The following is an 18,420-nucleotide window of genomic DNA, read 5'->3' as shown; positions in this document are numbered from 1 at the left end:
CATCGGGTGGGGACCCTTATATATCATATGATATAAAAGAAATGATAATGCAAATGGTAAACACTAGAAAATGAAAAAGAAAGATATCACAATAAATGAATAAATATTCATAACAGTCAAAAATACTACTAATAATAGTACATTCTAATCACCTAACTATTAGTCAAAAAGAGGTTTAAATTTAAAAATAGTCTTTTGTGGTTCATACACCATATTAATAATGCACCAAGTTTGGGTATGTTCATTTATCTGAACAGCCAAATGTGCAATGATGTGGAACCATGTGCACTGAACTATGAAGGATGGTGATATAAATTAAGCACTGGTGTTGGTGTCTATTTATATGACCTTGACCTACGACCTAGTACTTATCGCTGCTCTATGACTACACAGATTGTACCACAGAATAAAAATAAAATGTATACCTTTATAGTTTCTAAAAAAACAAAATCGAATATCTTGTATATTTATAGATTCGATGACTAATTATTGGGAGGAGTCATTTTGTAGCAGGCAATCGTATTCAATTTAAGTTAAATGTATGGATCATAATATCAATATTATGTTGGGAAAGACTAAGTAAAAACGTCCATATTTATTAATCTATCAAAAAGACATCTATCCTTCAATAATTTAAGATTTGAATAGTGAATTTACGTTATCTTATCTAAAAAACTTAAGAAGTGAAATCATTTTAACATGTAAAGTATAAAGCTCTTTCTACACTATCAAAAAAAATGTGATTTGCCCAAATATGATGATGTATCACTACCATATATGGACATGATGATGATGATGTATCACTACCATATATGGACATGATGATGATGATGTATCACTACCATATATGGACATGATGATGATGATGTATCACTACCATATATGGACATGATGATGATGATGTATCACTACCATATATGGACATGATGATGATGATGTATCACTACCATATATGGACATGATGATGATGATGTATCACTACCATATATGGACATGATGATGATGATGTATCACTACCATATATGGACATGATGATGATGATGTATCACTACCATATATGGACATGATGATGATGATGTATCACTACCATATATGGACATGATGATGATGATGTATCACTACCATATATGGACATGATGATGATGATGTATCACTACCATATATGGACATGATGATGATGATGTATCACTACCATATTTGGACATGATGATGATGATGTATCACTACCATATATGGACATGATGATGATGATGTATCACTACCATATATGGACATGATGATGATGATGTATCACTACCATATATGGACATGATGATGATGATGTATCACTACCATATATGGACATGATGATGATGATGTATCACTACCATATATGGACATGATGATGATGATGTATCACTACCATATATGGACATGATGATGATGATGTATCACTACCATATATGGACATGATGATGATGATGTATCACTACCATATATGGACATGATGATGATGATGTATCACTACCATATATGGACATGATGATGATGATGTATCACTACCATATATAGACATGATGATGATGATGTATCACTACCATATATAGACATGATGATGATGATGTATCACTACCATATATGGACATGATGATGATGATGTATCACTACCATATATGGACATGATGATGATGATGTATCACTACCATATATGGACATGATGATGATGATGTATCACTACCATATATGGACATGATGATGATGATGTATCACTACCATATATGGACATGATGATGATGATGTATCACTACCATATATGGACATGGTGATGATGATGTATCACTACCATATATGGACATGATGATGATGATGTATCACTACCATATATGGACATGATGATGATGATGTATCACTACCATATATGGACATGATGATGATGATGTATCACTACCATATTTGGACATGATGATGATGATGTATCACTACCATATTTGGACATGATGATGATGATGTATCACTACCATATATGGACATGATGATGATGATGTATCACTACCATATATGGACATGGTGATGATGATGTATCACTACCATATATGGACATGATGATGATGATGTATCACTACCATATATGGACATGATGATGATGATGTATCACTACCATATATGGACATGGTGATGATGATGTATCACTACCATATATGGACATGGTGATGATGATGTATCACTACCATATATGGACATGATGATGATGATGTATCACTACCATATATGGACATGATGATGATGATGTATCACTACCATATATAGACATGATGATGATGATGTATCACTACCATATATGGACATGATGATGATGATGTATCACTACCATATATAAACATGATGATGATGATGTATCACTACCATATTTGGGCATATTGCCAACATATTTGGGTACATCACACTGTTTTTGTCAAACTAGTTTGATAGTGTAGACAGAGATTTATAAATATGATTTAATATTCACTATGCTACAACAATATTTCACTTCTTGCCTTCAATGACACAAATCCATCATTTATGAAATTATTTAACACAATATGTAGAAATAAGTATGTAAATTAAATCTGATTTCAGTTTGCAATCAATAAGTAAAGCTTTGAATATATTCCTTAATATGCAACTAGGTGTTAGCGTCCACTCAAGGGTTTACATTATCGATACATTTTAGTCAGGCCTCAACAGCTTTACAAATCCTCAGAGAATTTGGCATAATTTGGATACAGAAAAATCAACTAATAAATTGATTAGGTTTCTGGTGTATTGGCTGGCTTTTTGTGACATGAAATCTATCGTATTATGTAAGGTTTATTTCAAAATTGACAATTTAGAAATGTACTCTAGTTAATTTGAATGTTGATCAAATGTAAAATTTAAAATTATGTGCCACAAGGTAGAAATGCCCATCTTGAATAAATAAAAATAGAAAATATAAATGGAATATTAGGACAGAATAAAAAACAATAAATTTTATTTAAACTATTTAATTGAATCATTAATTTATTTGTAGCACATTACATTATACATCTCAATTCACAGTACAATTGATAAAAAAGTGTAAAAAATATCAATACAAGTTTTAACCATCAATAGAGAGTACTAATTCTTATAAAGATAAACCAATACAGGAAATCAGTTTAGAAACAATCAAATTTAATAACAGCAATTAAATCATACTAAACCAAACCTACTATAATCAATGCATGTATAATACACGCTGGTTTTAAACCTTGTTGTTACATTTATCAAAATTTAGTCTTTGTAATTGATTGATTGATTTTATTCGATATTCATACACAAAAGTTAAAAAATACAATATACAAAAAGAATACCAGGATAACCCATTAAGTCGACAAATAAAAAGTAAACTTATTTCCAATGGGGTCCAATCCGAATTAACTGAAAAAGTGAGTGGTTGGGCCTAGTACAATATATCATTAAGTTGGACGCAGTAAAAATGGAAAAACAAGAAAATACATATAAGACAAGATAACATCAAAAAACAATATTAAAAAATAACTTAATTACGGGAGAAAATGTGGAAAAACGTGAGCACAATATTTGGCCGGGAGACGAGCCTAAATACGGGAGTCTCCCGGCCAAAACAAGAGTGTTGGCACGTATGCGTTAATGTAATTAAACCATACCATAATTGTAGAAAATACTGTATCAGTAATTAAACCATACCATAATTGTAGAAAATACTGTACAGTAATTAAACCATACCATAATTGTAGAAAATACTGTATCAGTAATTAAACCATACCATAATTGTAGAAAATACTGTACAGTAATTAAACCATACCATAATTGTAGAAAATACTGTACAGTAATTAAACCATACCATAATTGTAGAAAATACTGTACAGTAATTAAACCATACCATAATTGTAGAAAATACTGTACAACAATTAAACCATACCATAATTGTAGAAAATACTGTACAGTAATTAAACCATACCATAATTGTAGAAAATACTGTACAGTAATTAAACCATACCATAATTGTAGAAAATACTGTATCAGTAATTAAACCATACCATAATTGTAGAAAATACTGTATCAGTAATTAAACCATACCATAATTGTAGAAAATACTGTACAGTAATTAAACCATACCATATTTAATTGTAGAAAATAATGTACAGTAATTTATAGGAAGATTAGTACAATAAAAATTACATGAAAAGCCAACTTAAAGTCAATTTGCTTATTTAGGATAAATGCCTTATATCTTAAAATGAGATTCAAGTAAAAAAAGAAAATTAAAACCCACCTCATTCAAACAAAACAATTGTGAATGATAATTAATCCATACATTAGGCAATACTGGTGTTATATACAGCACCTGGTAGCACTACAACACAATAGCTTAAGAAATCTTAAACACTACAAATACCTACTTCAAACAATATTCCTTTGTCCCGTGATAAACTTGAACTACACTTTAAGTTCCCACCTAAGTTCTCATTAACAAGGGGCTACTTCGTCTTTTATTCATACAATTTCTACCTGAATAGGGTATGTTTAATGGAAGTAATTCGTTTTATATGAATGGAACCAAACCTAACAGTCTCGGGGACACTCAGGCTAATTTATCACATAATATTAGCAAGAAAATTAGTGAATTATAGCACGAATTATATTACGCTAAATTACACTTTTATTTTTCTATTAAAAAAAAAATCATGGAAAAATTAAAAAAATCAAATGTACAGTATTTTACGTAAAATATGAATATTTAACATATGAAACAGCAAATCATTTGAGGAATATATTATTTTAATATTTGAAATGTAGTAAAAAAAACTGTACCATGTTTGTTTTAAACTACTACTTTTATATAACAAATGTAGACATTAAATTGTGAATTGAGTTTTTACAATTTTTGAACTGTTTAGGCAACCAAGACTTTGACATATAAAGCAGTAGAATATCTTGAATTGGAGACAAACTGTCAATGTAAAAAGCTATTGCTATTGTTCATACATAGGGTATACAGTATTTTAGGGTCATATTGTACAAAAGCCTATCATTATATGAAAAAAGTTGCTAGAAGCTGTAAGCAATGGCCTTGGCCTGGGCTGCCATCTGAAAGCAAGAATGAAAACAAGAATAGGTGACTATAGCCTAGCAGGTTGCTCGCCTTGTAGGATTCAGTACAACTGCTAATTGGAGATTTTCCCAGTATTTTGTAGACGTTTACCTTTCATTAACAAGGTAATGGTGTGTAATACACTTTGAGGTTAACAAATAATGCCAGTGCTTCAGGGATATTGCATTGCAAATTGATTTCATTATATACCTAGTCATCAAAGTTAGGCTAAACAGCAAAATGAACAGGAGAAATGATCAATAAGCCAGAAAATAAACAAAAAATGGTCCTTTGGATTTATCATTTAATGTGTAGGCCTGTGTGTGTGTTATTAAATGGAAAACGCAGATGTATTATTATATAGATATAATATCATAGAGACTGACAATATGATCATGGAAAGTCAACAGAACTAAAGATATGTGTCTGTGAAAATGAAACCTAAACTGAGCACAAACATGTCACCAGCTGTAAAACACACTATTGATAATGATATCCATTTAAACTAGATAATTAATTATATTTAAAAATTATTATAGTTTAGAATAAACCTGTGTAATATACAATGAAACATTCTGACAAATAAAAGCAAAGTATTTTGATTGATTCCAGAGGATGCCAATCTTGGCTTAAATTGTGGTATAGTAAACCAGGTCTTTAAAAGCAACAATTACATAATGTACGGTTCTATTTTGATGGGACAGCTATAGTGCAGTAAAATATCATCGTTTCAAAAAAAACAAAATTGCACAAGAAGTTATAGTCAGTGGCGCATACATGGATAAACTGGAAATAATCTAGTTTTTCTGAAGGAGAGATACAAAAACTTCCCCTACGACAATGAACTAGTCCGATAACTCCACATTTAACTCAAACTGCCAAATCTATTATTAATCCTATTAGGCTGTAATTACGAAGAACCTTACATTTTTAATTAATTAAGTATTTAGGATTCTATCTCCAATTTTATTTTGAAGTACCGTCCCATCAAATGTTAATCCTCCATGTAAACATACTAACGGGAGTGGTCTAGCAAATGTGTGTGTGCTTGTATTTAAGATAGGTTCAAGCATGGTCATCTTATAGAAAGATATATGAGGGAATAAAGTGTTAATCTATGAGTGTTGTTGTTACTGTATCTTGTGTATGATCAGGGCCGTAGCAACCAGTACCGGTTGGTAAGGTTTCAACCTGACCACCTTTTCACAGAGGCCTTTGACAAGCCAAATTATTCCCTTTTCTTGCGAAATCCGGACAACTATATATTTATTATGGCTACATCCCTGATGAGTACAGCTTTCTGTTAGTTACAGAAACTATGTCTTCAAAGGATCTAAGAGAACACAGTTCTGGAAAATATATTGCATTATTACTCTATAAACACAGCATTTTGAAGTACAGTACTGTTTTGGAAACCGCCTCACAATGTTTAAGGCCTTATATTTAAATACAGGTTATTTCTAAGGTGTATTAACACATGAATCAATATACACATCCAGCAGTTTACCATTGTTAACACTACAATAGTTGCAAGGTCAAAGTCTATTTGATGTACTGCCAACAACATTAGGCTCAGTTTATCCCACGATGCATGTGGGTGGATATATGGATGGCTGAAACAAATTCTAAAATGTCTTTAATGATGTCAACACATTAAGATGTGGTACAATTCAACATGAAATATCATAATGAAAATTATATACGGAAATGAAAATTGTGGCTACTAAATGTAATATTTTGCTGCCGAATGTAATTTATTGGATATAACGCGGGCACCACCATATATGGTCACTATCGATGATGAACATTATTAGCATAAAAATGTGATCAGTTGTTCTTCTGTGCAGCTGGATGCACAGGTCTAGAATCCTGATTTCAGTATTGCCTTATTTGTGGCAGCTATTTTTCATGTTATAAATTGAGATAAAATGTACTGTATCTTGTGAATATATAAAATCTGATTTTGAATGGATTTCACTATAATCATTGATATTTTGGCCGATTCAATAACAATTACAATACTGTACAAAATTAGACCATTTTATAACAAAGTGAACATTTTGAAAAAGAAGTGTAAAACAAGTAAATTCAGAATATTATTTCACTACAGTACCAGTTGAATCAGGTTTTCTTGTTTAAAATGAAGTTTATTTATTAATTTTCAGATGGTCTGATAATTTATTTAAATTTTGTATTGTTTCCTTTAAATTTTGAAAAATTGACTTGTTGACCATTCAAACAAAAAATATCAGTATTTGATAATACCTGTATAGCGTTACTATCATATTAAACGTTATTATCAATTACTGCAGTACCTATTACTTCAGTTGTATATCAATTACTGCAGTACCTATTACTTCAGTTGTATATCAATTACGGCAATACCTACTGTATTACTTAAGTTGTTATAAATTACGGTTAGTAGCTATTACTTAAGTTGTATCATTTACGGTAGTACCTATACTTAAGTTGAGTTGTTTGTGGTAAATGTTCATCCAACTGAAAACGTAATTATGCTGCGTCCTGGTGACAAACCTGCATCAACTACACAATACAAAGAAACATACAGCTGGTGTTGAAATAATACCAAAAAACAGGTTTTGTTTATAAAACAATTATTTCTTTTTTAAATACTTATGATTACAGGATGGATTATACACATTTATAAAGGAAAGTATTTTGAAATGCAATAAATGAAATTAACAGTTGTTTTGCTTTGTTTGCTTAAACTGGAAAAACCCACAAGTTGAATTGAATAAATAATTCATTTACCAAACGTTTATTCTACTGTACTGTGTACAATGTATTCAGCACATAACGTTTATTCTACTGTACTATGTACAATGTATTCAGCACATAACGTTTATTCTACTGTACTATGTACAATGTATTCAGCACATAACGTTTATTCTACTGTACTGTGTACAATGTATTCAGCACATAACGTTTATTCTACTGTACTATGTACAATGTATTCAGCACATAACGTTTATTCTACTGTACTGTGTACAATGTATTCAGCACATAACGTTTATTCTACTGTACTATGTACAATGTATTCAGCACATAACGTTTATTCTACTGTACTATGTACAATGTATTCAGCACATAACGTTTATTCTACTGTACTGTGTACAATGTATTCAGCACATAACGTTTATTCTACTGTACTGTGTACAATGTATTCAGCACATAACGTTTATTCTACTGTACTGTGTACAATGTATTCAGCACATAACGTTTATTCTACTGTACTGTGTACAATGTATTCAGCACATAACGTTTATTCTACTGTACTATGTACAATGTATTCAGCACATAACGTTTATTCTACTGTACTATGTACAATGTATTCAGCACATAACGTTTATTCTACTGTACTGTGTACAATGTATTCAGCACATAACGTTTATTCTACTGTACTGTGTACAATGTATTCAGCACATAACGTTTATTCTACTGTACTGTGTACAATGTATTCAGCACATAACGTTTATTCTACTGTACTGTGTACAATGTATTCAGCACATAACGTTTATTCTACTGTACTATGTACAATGTATTCAGCACATAACGTTTATTCTACTGTACTATGTACAATGTATTCAGCACATAACGTTTATTCTACTGTACTATGTACAATGTATTCAGCACATAACGTTTATTCTACTGTACTGTGTACAATGTATTCAGCACATAACGTTTATTCTACTGTACTGTGTACAATGTATTCAGCACATAACGTTTATTCTACTGTACTGTGTACAATGTATTCAGCACATAACGTTTATTCTACTGTACTGTGTACAATGTATTCAGCACATAACGTTTATTCTACTGTACTGTGTACAATGTATTCAGCACATAACGTTTATTCTACTGTACTGTGTACAATGTATTCAGCACATAACGTTTATTCTACTGTACTGTGTACAATGTATTCAGCACATAACGTTTATTCTACTGTACTATGTACAATGTATTCAGCACATAACGTTTATTCTACTGTACTGTGTACAATGTATTCAGCACATAACGTTTATTCTACTGTACTGTGTACAATGTATTCAGCACATAACGTTTATTCTACTGTACTGTGTACAATGTATTCAGCACATAACGTTTATTCTACTGTACTATGTACAATGTATTCAGCACATAACGTTTATTCTACTGTACTGTGTACAATGTATTCAGCACATAACGTTTATTCTACTGTACTATGTACAATGTATTCAGCACATAACGTTTATTCTACTGTACTGTGTACAATGTATTCAGCACATAACGTTTATTCTACTGTACTGTGTACAATGTATTCAGCACATAACGTTTATTCTACTGTACTGTGTACAATGTATTCAGCACATAACGTTTATTCTACTGTACTGTGTACAATGTATTCAGCACATAACGTTTATTCTACTGTACTGTGTACAATGTATTCAGCACATAACGTTTATTCTACTGTACTGTGTACAATGTATTCAGCACATAACGTTTATTCTACTGTACTGTGTACAATGTATTCAGCACATAACGTTTATTCTACTGTACTGTGTACAATGTATTCAGCACATAACGTTTATTCTACTGTACTGTGTACAATGTATTCAGCACATAACGTTTATTCTACTGTACTGTGTACAATGTATTCAGCACATAACGTTTATTCTACTGTACTGTGTACAATGTATTCAGCACATAACGTTTATTCTACTGTACTGTGTACAATGTATTCAGCACATAACGTTTATTCTACTGTACTGTGTACAATGTATTCAGCACATAACGTTTATTCTACTGTACTGTGTACAATGTATTCAGCACATAACGTTTATTCTACTGTACTGTGTACAATGTATTCAGCACATACAATATAAAAAAATGATAAAATACAATACTGTAGTGCTGACTATTACAGAACGCTGAAAAACTGGGATGTTTAAAAAGCAAATTTCAATTTCAATTTATAATTCATTCCATCATCTTGCAATGGACTTTAACACTTTGACTGCCAGAGGTGTTTCCAGTTAGAAACTGCCACCGCCAGCGTTTATAGCCCAATTCGATGTTTTTATTAAAGCTGATACTATGTATGTGATCTGATTTACATGTAATTTAGACTAAAATAATCATAAAGATTTTAGCTTTACAATGGTACCAAGAACGATTTTCAAATCGCAATATGTAAATCGTAATAATAAAATGAAAGTAAAGCACTTTTTGAGTTTTTCGTAGTTTCGCGCAAGAAAGTCGCGATATTCGCGATTTGTGCAAGACATCACAATTATGAAAATATCGCCCGGTGAGATCAACAAACAACGAAAAAGTTACTTACACGGCACCAGTAGGCCTATAAAAACAAGTTATCCCTATCGAAAAATTTATTATATTTTATAAATCATAAATCTTACATCAATGTTTCGCCAAAATCCACATAGTAAAGACACCAGGCCTAAAGTTGGTCCGGAACCGTTTTACGACTAGGCCTAGGCTATAGCCTAGCTAGCCTAGTACTACTAGCCTAGCTAGTAAACTGATGATAATATTCATACAATTTCTAAACAAATTTGTTGCGTGAAACTCGGCCACTTACAGTGAAACACCAAAACAATTAGGGTATACATACAATAATAAAATTAAAGACTTCATATTGAAAATTCATCCATTATTTTTTATTCAGATAACAAACATGCCAATCCACATAAACCTTTGTAATGCTTCGGCGGCATAGCTAGCGCGCGACCGATACACAATGCGCCAAACCATCGCTGTACGCGCTACTGTGATGCGCGGTGTATGTTATTTCGACAGGTACCATTTTGACAATCGTTCGTAACCAGATTAGTTACTTTCAAAAAGAAAAATATTCACGGTCCAGACCGAATATAGTGTCCATATTTATAGTATATACCAATAATTAACCTATCTACCGGATTTCGTAAAAAAACGCGAAAAACGAAGATCTTCGTGTTTGGCAGTCAAGCGTTGTGTTTCCAAAAACGAAGATCTTCGTGTTTGGCAGTCAAAGTGTTAATGCACATTCTTTCATATTTCTAAAGACAAAAACTGTGAAGTTGATGTTCTTTAATTATAGACACAGATGAATGTACACATACTGTACACTGCATTGTAGGCTGAAATATTATGTCATTGAGTATGTTTTACTTACTGTAATGTACAGGGGTTAGGGATATTATTCAAATTAAATGTTAGAAGGGAAAACATTCTGCATGCACACAAACTGCAAATGTAAATTTCTATGTTTTACTTTACTTTATTCATTATCGTTTAAAAAAAATATAAGAAAAAAATGTCTTTATTGATTCAAAAGGAAAGAATTGTATGAGTTTTGAATATTATTATCTAATTTCAGAGTGTCTGGACACACACATAAATTGTAAAACCAAACGATGAGAAAAAATGATGTTAAATTTTGAATAACAATGTAACATGCAAACATAGCGTTTGTTTAAATGTAAACATCCTGGTCTGTCTATTGTGATTTGCTATTAATGATAAAGCATCCTTATGTACACATTGACTTAATCTGTGGACTGGCTGACTGGCTGTAACAAGTCAACATTTCTATACAATTAATATATTCAGAATGCATACTGTGAATAGAATAAACTGCAATTAATGTGTGAAAACCATTTGTCTTTGCTAATACAGTATAATTGAACTGACTAATCAAATATTTAGCAATGATGAAAAAAAAATTTTTTTAGCAAGGTTTACAGACCATGTCAGTCATGTCTGTAACCATGACATTTTCATTACAATCTCCAAAAAGTACCAAATGTACTGTAGTTATGGGTGCAGAGGTGTGATATGTTTAAGCACTGAAAACTTATATCTTAAAAGTAATGTAACGTAGTGTGTAATAAAAATGAGAAAAAGATTGATTCTATCTACTGTTTGTACTCAATATAGGTTAAAAATAAATTAGACAGTTGGTTATGATCTAAGCAGACAAGGATACCAGGAAACAATGGACACCAAAAAGTTATTAATACCACCTTTACACTTACAGTACATGTGGCATACTGCTACAACTTAAATCTCTTATCAATGGGTTCTCAACATTGGTAGTGGTACCAATGCTATGCAGTAAGAACTTAAAAATCTCACATCCATGGCTCTCCACCTTGGTATTGACATCAATGCTGTATACTAAGAACTTACAAATCTCACATCCATGATGGCTCTCCACATTGGTATTGACATCAATGCTGTATACTAAGAACTTAAAATCTCACATCCATGGCTCTCCACCTTGGTATTGACATCGATGCTGTATACTAAGAACTTACAAATCTCACATCCATGGCTCTCCACCTTGGTATTGACATCGATGCTGTATACTAAGAACTTACAAATCTCACATCCATGGCTCTCCACCTTGGTATTGACATCGATGCTGTATACTAAGAACTTAAAATCTCACATCCATGATGGCTCTCCACCTTGGTATTGACATCAATGCTGTATACTAAGAACTTAAAATCTCACATCCATGATGGCTCTCCACCTTGGTATTGACATCAATGCTGTATACTAAGAACTTAAAATCTCACATCCATGATGGCTCTCCACCTTGGTATTGACATCAATGCTGTATACTAAGAACTTAAAATCTCACATCCATGATGGCTCTCCACCTTGGTATTGACATCGATGCTGTATACTACTGTAAGAACTTAAAATCTCACATCCATGGCTCTCCACCTTGGTATTGACATCAATGCTGTATACTAAGAACTTAAAATCTCACATCCATGGCTCTCCACCTTGGTATTGACATCGATGTTGTATACTAAGAACTTACAAATCTCACATCCATGGCTCTCCACCTTGGTATTGACATCAATGCTGTATACTAAGAACTTACAAATCTCACATCCATGGCTCTTCACATATGGGTCACATTGTTCATAATGGATCTCCACAAAATTGACATGGTAAAATGTTTAACTCTTTTAAACATCAAATGGATAATCCTCCAACAAAGTGATTTCCTATGTACAACACCATTGAAAACTTTATTTTATGTTTCTCCAAAAAAAACTAGAGGATATGGGTTAACTTAAATGTCTTGCACTTAAGCCTACACTTACCAAAAATGTAAAGTCACACAAACAAAATGATAAAACATATCTATATAAAATTAAAAGTTAAAAATATTTATTGTTAAAAGAAACTTACCTTGTTGGCCAGCACCCATAAGTGAGTCTGTACTTAAAAACATCACGGTCAGTAGATGTGGATACGTGGTTTCCAAAGCTAGACATAACGTTTTAAATGCTTCTTTTCCTTTTGTTGGTAAAATATCCAAAAGTGTTTGTACCTTTGAATGGGCAGTAGGTTGCTGGTTTATTAATGTTATATCAGCCTGGGATAGAATCCTATGATGAAGCACTGGGTACAATAATCTATCAACTTGGTCCACAGAATGGATAAACTTTGTCCTGTGAGTCTGCAGTAATTCTTTATGTTTTAACTCCATTTTGTAAACGTTTGTTTTACAGCAGTAGAGTTATAATAACCCGAGAATGGTTAATTATTAATGGAAACTATAAGGTCAGCTGTCCATAGCTGAAACACTCCGGCCATAATTGTGTTTGGACGTACGACGACCCTAGTAGTCTGTTAGCTCCAGCTAAAAAGAATCAAAATCCCAAAATGGTCGCCTACGACGAGTAAAAGTACGATGTTTTTATTCGCCTAACGATTTCTAATAACAAAATGGTTTGCATTTTAAAGGTGCTTTTTATCAAGGTAAAGTTATATTTTATCAATACCCGAAGTTTGGTTACATACTTCCCTTCATATCGTTAGCCAACTCTCAAAAAGTGTCCGGTTTTCCGTCCTTTAATGCTTTGTCGCCATTTTGTATTGTACTGTTGGACCTAAATTTGGTAGATCGACGATGAATAATGACAACAGACCGATTCTATCAATCATCGTTACGTCACACTCCTTATAAGGTTCATGCAGGCGTGAAAATTGGCGTAAACTCCGCCCTCAATCGCTAACTTTTTAATTTTTTTTCTGGAATATTCATTTTTTAATTTTAAATATTTGCTCTGAAATCGAGTCTAGAATTAGCAATTTGATTGAAAATTTGACATAGTTACTCACTGTTACAATCCCAACGTTCAACCTGGCACTTGCTTAATATGTATATGCTCAAAACTCCTCAAAACAAAACTAATTCAATTACATATTGATATAAATGTATTACATTTACAAAACTTATTGCTGAAATGGGACATTTAATAAATTATACAGTAAAGTCTTACCGTAAATCATGTCAAACAATTTTGACCATAGAGATGAAATGACAATTATTGTCTTGCTTGCACTGAAGTTCAATTGGTGAATTTATGTACTTTTTTCTATAAATAATATGCAGGCATTGATTTATTTAAATGACTGGTTTACATTAAAATATTCTACAAAATAATTAAGAGTAAAATTAAAATATGAAATTAAAGTACTGTATTATAATTATTTAAAGTACAGTACGAAACAACACAGTTCTAACATGTACGTACGAGAGGGCGCTATAAATGTTTTGGTTGACCATTTCGACAAAGATCGTATAATCTGAAAATCGTTTCATTTATCTATTGACCAACAAAGGCTAATACAGAGTATTACTAATTTCAACTTTTCACAAACTCAAAACATCATTAATATTGATTATTCATTTTTTGTGTCACTTGTACCAATATAACTAATTTGTACCAATTACATTACAAATCTGTTTTGTGTAAAAATGATAAAATAATTAAAACGCAGTTGTTCGACGAGCTCATTGGGAGCAACTCACTGGAAAACGGAACAGATAAATGTTTCCTCTGTAATCTTCAGTTTTCTTCGTTATTAGGATATTCTATCGACTCGTTCTTCTTTGTATAAATCGCTTATTAGAAAAATTAACATAGCGGCACTATATTAAAACCCTATGTTAGAATTATCATTACTGTATTACTATTTAGTTAAACGTAAATTCTAATGATATGTAATAATGAAGATTGTCAAGTATAATTGTTATTTAAAAATTGTAATTATATCTTCTCTTATGTTAATTTTGTATTAGCATATTATTTACATTTTTATAAATTATCAAAGATCAGAGATGATATTTTTTATTTTTCCTATTATTTGATACGCAACAGCGCCACCAACGTTTCGTAATGTTTGTAAACATTGTGCTGAGTACGTACTTATTAGTACTAACTACTACGTGTGTATACTTATGTTTTTGTAAGTACAATATTATGTAATAATGTATTTTTTGTTATGTGTTTTTCTTTTTTTTATTGAGATCCTGCGATCCATTATAATTTTAGTGTTAATCAATTTCAAAATACAGACAGTTTAATCATAGGCTGCGCACACTCTAGGGTAAGTCTCACTCAGACACCCAGTTGGCAGTGTAAATGTGTATGTGGCTGCTGTAGAGTGGGCCCTGCTTTGATGTTTCAAGTCGTTTCGGCCGTTTAGTTGATTTCATTAATTAATGATAAATAATATTCTACGAAATTCAAAATATTGGCATAAAGGTGCTTTATAAATATTAGCCTTCCTTAGGTTAATTTGTATTAATACTATATTAACCAGGAGTAAGTGAAAAGGTTGAAATAAATGATAACTTTTTAACAATATATATTAATTTTGGAACCTTTTAGGAGACGCTGGATTTGTAATGGGGAGAATCTTACCAAATGGAGAGATTGTACATGATGATGGTCCACAACAAGGAGGGCAACAAAGAAGAAATCCAAGAATGGTACGACGACCAAGAGATACTTTTTGATAGTAACATCCTTGACAAGCAAAATAATTGTCACCTTTCTCATTTTAAGTGAATTGTGAATTTTTAGCACTCAGACTTATTTAAAACAAATTACAGAGCAGAGCCATATAGCCAGCATTAGGCAGACAAGGCTCCGCACCCCAATTCCCCAGCACAGATCATAATATTTTATGTTGCTAATTTTATTTTAAGCATCTTTGCCTCGTCTGTTTTTAACCTCTCACTTAAGTACGGTCTTGCAGATTAATTTAATTCAATTAAAATGATGTTATTTTAAATTTTAGGCACTGATACAATAAATGTTAATTATGGAATTGTAGTGATAGTTACACAATAAGACAAAATAGAGTGTCAAATGCGAAATAAAGCTTACTGACAACTAAGCTTGATTTATGTGTCATACATCATTACGTAGTCATCCTCACACCGTCTTGTTTCATTATGTCACTATTGAAATATCTCTTATAGTCTTCAAACATTCCATTTCAGGGAACTGTGCAACAAAGTGACCACACTCAGCAACAGGAAGGAGATAATCAGCAACAACAGGGCATGATGGGACAAGTTTCCATTTTTGATACAGCTAATCAACGTCTCGTGGATAATGGCTTCCCACGGTGGAATGCTGGTCCCTATGTCGTGGAACCAATTGTCAGTGTTGGCATTCTACTAGCCGGCCTTTTTGCAGGATTTGCTGGTATCATATTTGCAGGACTGTTATTCTTTGTGTGTAAATACAGCACAGGAGAAGGGAATAGTAGCTGGTGGAGGGGTGGAGGAAGGGGTAATGGGGGTGGTAGGAATTTAGGTGGTAGTGGAGGAGGAAGAAGATTAGGAGGTCCTAGTATATCACGACGACCTAGATGATATTATATATTAATTATATATTAACTTTGCTAAGTTCTTAAGTTTTGGAATATTGTGAATGCCATTGGTTTCACAGTTGGGCCATTGGATACCAAATAATTATATTCTGCACAAAACACAAGGAGCTGTGAACCTAATACCTAATGTTTTCATATTACGGTTGTATTTATATTAAAACAAGTTTGAATTGCATTCTATAGACTTTTCTAGACACACATTGTAGCTGGTCCATTTAAAAAAATAAAATACTAGAGCTACAGGCAATAATACCCCTGATGGGCGGGACTAATATGTACCCCTGATGGGCGGGACTAATATGTACCCCTGATGGGCGGGACTAATATGTACCCCTGATGGGCGGGACTAATATGTCTGGTTTTCTGAAAAGTCCGGTATTTCGAATGTGTTTTAATGGTAAAAAGGAGTTGGGCCTTTTGGCTCTGAAGAAAAGGGAGTTTCATGTTTTCATAGAAATAGAGTATTGGTAGAGTTGACTACATTATAATTAAGTTGAAAGAGAAAGATTATTGAAAACAAAAAGAAAATAATTTGTATTAAGGCACACCTGAATGGCGAGGCTATTTATTTTAATTATGGTATCTGGTATTGTTATGAAAACATTTCTTCTGGTTTCGATTCGTATAATAATATAAGTAGTTCTTTGATAGTAAACCAATAAAACTTACGTTGGCAAGACAGTTTCGTCTAGCTGTCAGCTTGACTTCTTCAGTTGCTATGATGCGTTATGGCGCCGATTGGTCTCCTTTCCAGCCACTAGATGATTTTGTTGTGTAGCCTAGGGGACCAGTCGTCGTCAGAAGCTGATCGTAAATGTGAGATAGTTGGTGCGCGCCTTCGTCTCTATTCATCTTTGTATTTTTATTTTGCTTTCTTATGCTGATGCTTTCTTTAATTTTACGTTTAAGCCAAACTTGTTCTTTGTGTAGTATCTCTATCTTATCCCAGTTAGGTATGTGGTTGTGTGTGGTCATATGGTCCGTGATTGCTGATTTATGTAAAATGGAGGACGAAACTTTCCGTGATGCACGCGTCTGCATGTTCTGTGTGTTTTCCTCAACATCTTTCTTGTGCTCTTTAATTCTGGTTTTGAGTGCCCTACCCGTTTCCCCAATGTACACCATCTCACAGTTGGTGCACCCCACTTTGTAGACGACACCACATGAATCCTCTTTGCATGCTTTATCTTTCGGTCGGACGATTAAGTTTTTAATTTTGTTAGATGGTTTAAAGTATGTTCGTATGTTATATTTTTTAAATGTTCTCTTGATTTTCTCTGACAGGCCTTGAATATATGGGATGGATATCGACCCTCTTATATCTTCTGTTTCGGGTTGTTTGTCCGTTTTTTGTTTATCTAGGTTACGTTGTACCTTTCTAATCGTCCATGTAGGGTAGTTGCATTGTTTAAGTGAAGTATGTATCATCTCAGTTTCGTTCTGTTTGTCTGGATTATTTGTGATTATCGTGTTACATCTGTGTAGAAGTGTGCGGATAACGGATAACTTGTGTTGTAGAGGATGATGTGAGTTAAAGTCCAAGTATTGATTTGTGTGGGTGGCTTTCCTAAAAACTTTAGTGTTGATGTTGC

General features: G+C 32.5%; 2 protein-coding genes across 2 annotated transcripts in view; one reads left to right on the top strand and one right to left on the bottom strand.

Moving 5' to 3' along the window:
- Positions 1–13,998, bottom strand: part of LOC140052404 (disks large homolog 5-like) — a 40,470-nt gene extending 26,472 nt beyond the window's left edge. Inside the window, exon 1 of the mRNA XM_072098014.1 lies at positions 13,325–13,998. Coding sequence (XP_071954115.1) covers positions 13,325–13,625 — 301 coding nt within the window. The 5' untranslated portion in view covers positions 13,626–13,998. The remainder of the gene's footprint in view (positions 1–13,324) is intronic.
- Positions 13,999–15,323: 1,325 nt separating this feature from the next.
- LOC140051314 (protein FAM241B-like) lies at positions 15,324–18,108 on the top strand. The gene is made up of 3 exons (XM_072096485.1): positions 15,324–15,391; positions 15,817–15,917; positions 16,434–18,108. The coding sequence occupies exons 2-3, from the start codon at positions 15,834–15,836 to the stop codon at positions 16,809–16,811; spliced, it is 462 nt and encodes a 153-aa protein (XP_071952586.1). The 5' UTR covers positions 15,324–15,391; positions 15,817–15,833; the 3' UTR covers positions 16,812–18,108.
- Positions 18,109–18,420: the final 312 nt, after the last annotated feature.

Source organism: Antedon mediterranea, chromosome 6 (genome assembly GCF_964355755.1).
Source record: "Antedon mediterranea chromosome 6, ecAntMedi1.1, whole genome shotgun sequence".
NCBI classification, from domain to species: domain Eukaryota; kingdom Metazoa; phylum Echinodermata; class Crinoidea; order Comatulida; family Antedonidae; genus Antedon; species Antedon mediterranea.
Note: the sequence above shows the minus strand (reverse complement) of the source record. Positions and strands in the feature narration are given on the sequence as shown.